The sequence below is a fragment of the Callorhinus ursinus genome, unplaced genomic scaffold (assembly GCF_003265705.2).
Source record: "Callorhinus ursinus isolate GAN/ISIS: 27379988/994484 unplaced genomic scaffold, GSC_fseal_2.0 scaffold29, whole genome shotgun sequence".
In the NCBI taxonomy this organism is placed as follows: domain Eukaryota; kingdom Metazoa; phylum Chordata; class Mammalia; order Carnivora; family Otariidae; genus Callorhinus; species Callorhinus ursinus.
This window is the reverse complement of record NW_027397091.1, coordinates 17,020,567-17,027,019: the sequence shown is the minus strand read 5'-3', so window position 1 is coordinate 17,027,019 and position 6,453 is coordinate 17,020,567. Positions and strand designations below refer to the sequence as shown.

Genomic DNA, 6,453 nt, shown 5'->3' with positions numbered 1-6,453 from the left:
CTGTGTCTCTCTCTGTCAAATTAATAAAATCTTTAAAATAAAATAAATAATAAAAAAATAAAAAATAAAATAAATGATATTACCAGAGATAAAGGGGCACATTTCATAATGATAAAAAGCACAGTTAATGAGGCAGATATGACAATTACAAATGTTCATGTTCTTAATAACAGAGCCTCAAAAGACAGAAAGCAAAAATTAACAGAATTGAAGGGAGAAATAGAAAATCCCACAATAATAGTAAGAGATATTAATATCTCTCTTGGCAATCGATAGAACTAGATCAAAAAATATCGATAAAGACAAAGAAGATCCAAACATCACTGTCAACCACACTGAACTAATCATTACTTATATGTGGAATCACTCTTGTACACCAGAAACTAATGCAGCATCATTGTGTGTCAACTCCATTTCAATTTAAAAAAATGTTATTTACACTACAGTCAACAATGGCAAACTATATATTCTTTATATGTTCACAAAGATAGTCCATATGCTTGCACATAAAACAAGTCTCAATAAATCATAAATGATTAAAATCATACAGAATGTCTGTGACCACAATGATATTAAATTAGAAATCAATAAAAATATGACATCTAAGAATAACACACTTCTACATTATCCAAGGGTCACAGAAGAAATCGTAAAGGAGATTAGAAAATATTTTTTGAGCCAAATGATAATGAATACTCAACATATTAAAACTTGTGGGATACAGCTAACACAGAAGAAATTAGCTTTAAATGTGTATATAAATAATGGCTTAAGGTTCTACCTTAAGGAACTAGAAAAAGGGCAAAGTAAATCCAAAGCAAGCAGAAGAAAATAATTGTTAAGAGCAGAAATCAGTGAAAAGAGAAAACTGACAGACAAGAGAAAATTAGTAAACTCAAAAGCTGGTTCTTTGAAGAAGTCAATAAAGTCAGCAAACATCTAGCTAGACAGAAAACTTTAGACAGTTCTGTGTCTCTCTTCTCTCGCTCTCATCAGCTGAACAAAGAGAGAGAGATTGAACACAAATCTCTAATACCAGCAATGAAATACAGGCTATGCTACAGATTTTAGACTTTACATAGATAATATAAGAGATGTGAACAACTTAGTGCCAACATTTAACCAATTTAAAAGAAATGGACAAATTTCTTGAAAAATACAAAATACCAAAATTGACATATGAAGAAGCAGAAAATCTGAGTAGCCTTAGAGCTAATGAAGAAATTGAATTCATCAAAAACCTTCCCACAACATAAACTCCAGGCCCAGATGTTTCCATTGGTTGATTCTATCAAACATTTGAGTTGTACACAAATATTTTCAGAAAACAGAGGAGGAGGAAACATTGCCTAAATTATTTTATGAGGCCAGCATAGCCCAAATACTGAAAACTTTTAAAGACATTACACAAAACCAGAAAGTTACCCAAGGAAAATTACACAAAACCAGGGGAAAAAAACAGATAAGAACCCTCATGAATATAGTTGTAAAATTGTTTCAAAAGTTCTTTAAACATTAGCAAATCAAATTCAACAATATATAGAAGGATAATACATCATGAATGACTAGGATTTATTCCAGAAATGAAAGGTTAGCTGAACATTTTGAAACTCAATCCGTGTAATTCACCCTATCAATAGCACTAAGGAGATAAGAATACAATCTTATATTCATAGACATGAAAAAAAAATTTGACAAAATTCAATAGCTATTCATGATAAATCTTCTGAGCAAACTAAGAATGAAAGGTTACTTCCTCAGTCAGATAAAAGGCACCAAAAACCACACGGCTAACCTCAAAATAAAGGGGCAAATGCCTAAAAGTTACCTTTTGAGATATGGAAAAAGGCAAGAATGTCCATTTTCCCCACTTTCAGTCAACATTTCACTGGAGGTTCTAGCAAGTAGAATAAGCAAATAAATGAAATAAAAGGCCTAAATATGAGAAAGAAGTAAAACAGTTCCTACTTGCAGACTATTTATGGACCTAGAAAGCAATTCTAGAATAAGTGAATTTATCAATGTCTCAGGATACAATGTTTATATACAAGATCAACTGCATTTCAATTACTAGCAGCAATCGGTTGGAAAACAAAATTTTACAAACCCACTTATAATAGCTCAGATACTGTGCAAAGGGAGATATACCAATGGTCAATAAGCACATGAGAGGATGCCCAACATCATTAGTCATCAGGAAATCAAAAATTAAAAACACAATGATACATCATATCATACCCACTAGAATGGCTAAAATTAGAAAGACTGATAATAGCAAGTGTCAGCAAGAATATAGAGCAACTGAAACTCTCATACATTGCTGGTAGAAATATGAAATGATACAGCTACTTTAGAAAACAGTACCACAGCTTCTTTAAAAGGTAAACATTCACTGACCATATGACCTAGCCATTCTTTGGATGTATAGCTAGGAGAAGTGAAAATATGTCTACACAAAGATGTGTACAAGATTATGCATAGCAACTGAATGAATAAACCAAATGTGATATAGCCATACAGTGGAATACTACTCGGCAATGAAAAAGAAAGAACTATTGATGCATGAAATAATATGGATGAATCTCAATACCATTATGCTGAGTGACAGGAGCCAGATATAAACTAGTACATAATGTATGATTCCAGGTCTAAAAATTTTAGCTTTAGCAGGTACATATGCTTGTGACGCCATCTGTTTTAGTTTGCCAGTCCTGCTGCAACAAAGTACCAGTTAGTGGGTGGCTTAAAACAACAGAAATTTACTCTCTCACAATTCTGGAGATGAAATGTCTGAAGTCATGGTGTTGTCATGACCATGCTCCCTCCTAGAGCTCTAGGGAAGACTCCTTGCAGCTTGTCTCTTCTAGCTTCTGGTGGTTGCCAGCCATGCTTGCTGCTCCATGACTTACAGCTGCCATCACTTCATCATATGGCCTCTTTCCCCAAGGGTCTCCTCTGAATCCAACCTTTCTCTCCATAGACAGGCACCAGTTATTACGTTTAGGGCCCTCCTCAATCCAGTATGTCCTCCTCTTCAGTTGATAACATCTATAAAGATCCTAATTCCAATGAGGTCACATTCACAGGTACTGGGGATTAGGACCCTATCTTTCCGGGGGGGGGACACAATGCAACCCACAACACTGACCACAGTCAAGATAATGAATGTATTCATCCCCACCAAAAGTTTCCTAATGCCCTGACAGAGATGCTACTCAAAGCTGACAGTAGAACGGAGAAATCTCCTGCCAGTACCTACTGTTAGCCAAACACAGATGAAGGTCAGTGAGCAACTAGGGCTGAGAAACATCACCTGCAGTGGCTGTTCCTTGTGGTGCAGAGCACAGTGGGGGAAGCAGGAGATTTACCTGGCTCAGTTTGCTTTAGGATGAAGTTTCAGAAGGAAGGTGTGTTAGATCCAAGGCAGTTGAGAGCATTTGCAAAATGTCTTTGCCATGATTTCAGTTTTGATCTAAATAGGGAAATAAAGGCCCAAGGGGGCTGCTAGAGAACCTGTATTCAATTGGTTACTAGGGGAGGTTTTCTTATGCCTCTACTTCCTAAGTAGGGTATGTGTTTAGCTCCAGAGTTTCCCCGGCATAAATTTGGCACATCTTCCATTATTGTCATTTTGGGGAGAAAATTTGGGTGAAAACATTTGGATTCTTCTTAATTTAAATAGGTATTGTGACATACATGTATATACCATGTCATTTTTACATTAAAATAAAATGAACTTTTTCTGTCTTTTTCACTGCTATGACTCTCACACTTAGGACAGAGCCTAAGACTTAGCAGACGTTCAGTGAATATTTGTGGAATGAATGAATAAACACATGTATGAAAGAGCAGAATGCAAAATTTCCATAGATCATCAGGATAAAATGAGGGATTCCAGAGAAATCTCTTTTGCGCTGGTGGTGTGCTTTGAGCTCCTATCTAGATAGACTGTGGGGTGGGTGTGGGATGAGGGTCACCCTCATTTACCTGTGGGGGCATTTGAGTCAGAAGACGTGACTTAGGTAAGGGATTGCTATGAGCCCCCACTGGCTTCCCCCAACCAGTTTGCCCACTAAATGTGGCTAGCATTCTTTACCACAACCAATAATATATACCCTTGACCCACCCAGCCCCACACTCACACTGAACTCAGCCTCCCTTTTGTAAGGGGTCTCCTGCTTCTCTGTTAGATTGACTGGCCCCGTCCCTCTCTCCCCAACTGCTGGCTTCTGCTAATCTGACTGGCAAATATGAGGTCAGACTATTACACAACCTGAGAGAAAAGTTCTTCTCTTGAAACATAGATAGATAGATAGATAGATAGATAGATAGATAGATAGATAGATAATAGATAGGTAGATACTAGATAATAGATGATAGATAGATAGATAGGGAGAGAGAGAGAGAGAGAGAAAGGTCTTCCAAGTCTCCATTCCATGGGGGAGAAACTCCTATTGCTGTTTCCAGAATCTTAGAAAGTTAACAGCAGCATAGATTTTGGGGTACTTCTGAACTGGGTTGGGAGCCCAGCATACCACTGACTTGGGGTCAGAGTGTTCTCATCTGTAAAATGGGGATGCTTTCCTTTACAGAGCTGTTGTGACCAGGTGACGGACTATACTGTAAGCATGCACCATGGTGTCTGAGACACAGTGAGTTCTCGGTCACTGTTAGCGCTTTTCAAACCTTTGACACTCCTTCCATGAAGAGGCAGGGTCTAATTCTCTTCCCCTTGGATATAGGCGGGTGATACAGTCTCTCTCTCTCTCTTTCCCACTGGCTCTTAGAACCAAGTCACCCTGCCAAGATGAAGTGTTCTGGACAAAATCTCAGCTGAAGCTAATCTAGCATCAAAAGCCAGACAGGGGGATGAACATGACTCCAGCTCACAGTCTGACTTCAGCCACATAAGAGACCTCACCTGAGAAATGCCCAGCTGGGCTCCCTCAAACCCCAGAATGGAGAGGTAATCATAATAAATGATTGCTGTTTTATGCCACTAAGTTTGGGGTGGCTTGTCCCTCAGCAAGAGATCATCTGAACCATTAGAAAAGAAAACCCAAAAACTGTGGCTATAAATCCCCCACGGGCCATCTCTGGGACCCAGCGTCCTGGTCAGGTGACGGCTCTCCGCAGGTGGCAAGTGAAGTTCACAGGGACCTACTCACGGAGCACGGAAGTCTGAAAGGCTTGGTGGGCGTGGTGAAGCAGGCGCTGCGAATGGGGTCTGGGTCCCGGCCTTCGTTCCACTGAGCCAGGAGAGCATCGCGGTAAACGGTAACCCCCGCTGCTCTGAGCGCCTCCTCCACCGCGCTCTCCACCGAGTAGTTGTTGATGCAGGTGATGGTGGAAGTGGGCGGGGGCTGCACCAGGTGGATATAGGAGCCCCTCACACCGATGTTTAAGAGCGTCTCCACTGTGGTGTAAGTGTCAATTGTATTCCCATAGACAATGACATTCCCTGAAAAGGGGGGAAATGTTAAGATCTATGGTTAAAAAACAACAACAACAACAAAAAACCCAACAACCTTCTTAGTCAAATGCTAATAATGCCGAATTGTTCCCTATAACCTTCTCCTCCTTTCAGCTGCGGGAAGCCAGCGGTGTTACCTAGCAACGGTGACCAAGATAATTTAGTAAAGAATTGGCACAAAACATCCCACAAAGTAGTCAAGTACTTTCAACCCAGAAGTAGGACATTCATCTATGGTCCTGTAATTTGAAAGTTGAAATTATGCTAAATGAAGCCATCTGGAATAAAACCTTTTATCTTGTCTTTGTTCTCTAGTTGCTACATTTGTTAAGGAAAAAAATTAAAGTTTGCAATATTTGCAAGTTCTGCGTAAATGATGAAAAGGACATTGATTAAAAAAAACACACATAGTCATGGACATGATGGTACAGATATTTTAATATTTAAGTGTTGAATTGGGTTGATTTCAAGGAAATCTCTTTCCTTTTTTTGAGAACGAAAGACTAGAACATTCTGCTTTTCAACGGATAATTTAATGAAGATTCAAATTCTGATTTTTAGATTTAAGGAGTCAAGACCTGGCAAAAGGAACAGCAGGATGTTCTTTCAGTCAGTAAGAATGAAATCACAACAGAATCTTGAAAGATTTCCTCTGTGTAAGAGCGTTTAGATGGCAATAGTCTAAACTACTTATTTACATTCTTAAAAATACTACAAAAGTAATTACATAGTTATTCTACTAATTTCATCACTTTTAAGATCAAACTATCAAATGAGTGAAATGTATTACATGCTATTTACATGCTATTTTTGACACTGAATTGACATTTTTACCTTTTTACAAAAGAACTGCTGTAGACTCACTTGTCAGGCAATATGTAAAACTTTATGACAAAATGATAGATTCATTGAAAATCTCTTTTTTTCCCTCTTGTTTATGGAATGGTATTGAGAGAAATTTTACAAGGCAAAATAAATGG

The 6,453-nt window shown here is 38.3% G+C and overlaps 1 protein-coding gene across 5 annotated transcripts in view; it reads right to left on the bottom strand.

Annotated features, from left to right (window-relative positions):
• The window catches only part of CFAP61 (cilia and flagella associated protein 61), a 301,246-nt gene that overhangs the window by 74,187 nt on the left and 220,606 nt on the right, over positions 1–6,453 (bottom strand). For 4 of the 5 annotated variants that reach the window (XM_073878452.1, XM_025876823.2, XM_073878453.1 and 1 more), the window contains one exon: positions 5,169–5,461. The exons of the other annotated variant lie outside the window; for it this stretch is intronic. In XM_073878452.1, coding sequence (XP_073734553.1) covers positions 5,169–5,461 — 293 coding nt within the window. The remainder of the gene's footprint in view (positions 1–5,168; positions 5,462–6,453) is intronic. 5 annotated transcript variants of the gene reach the window in all.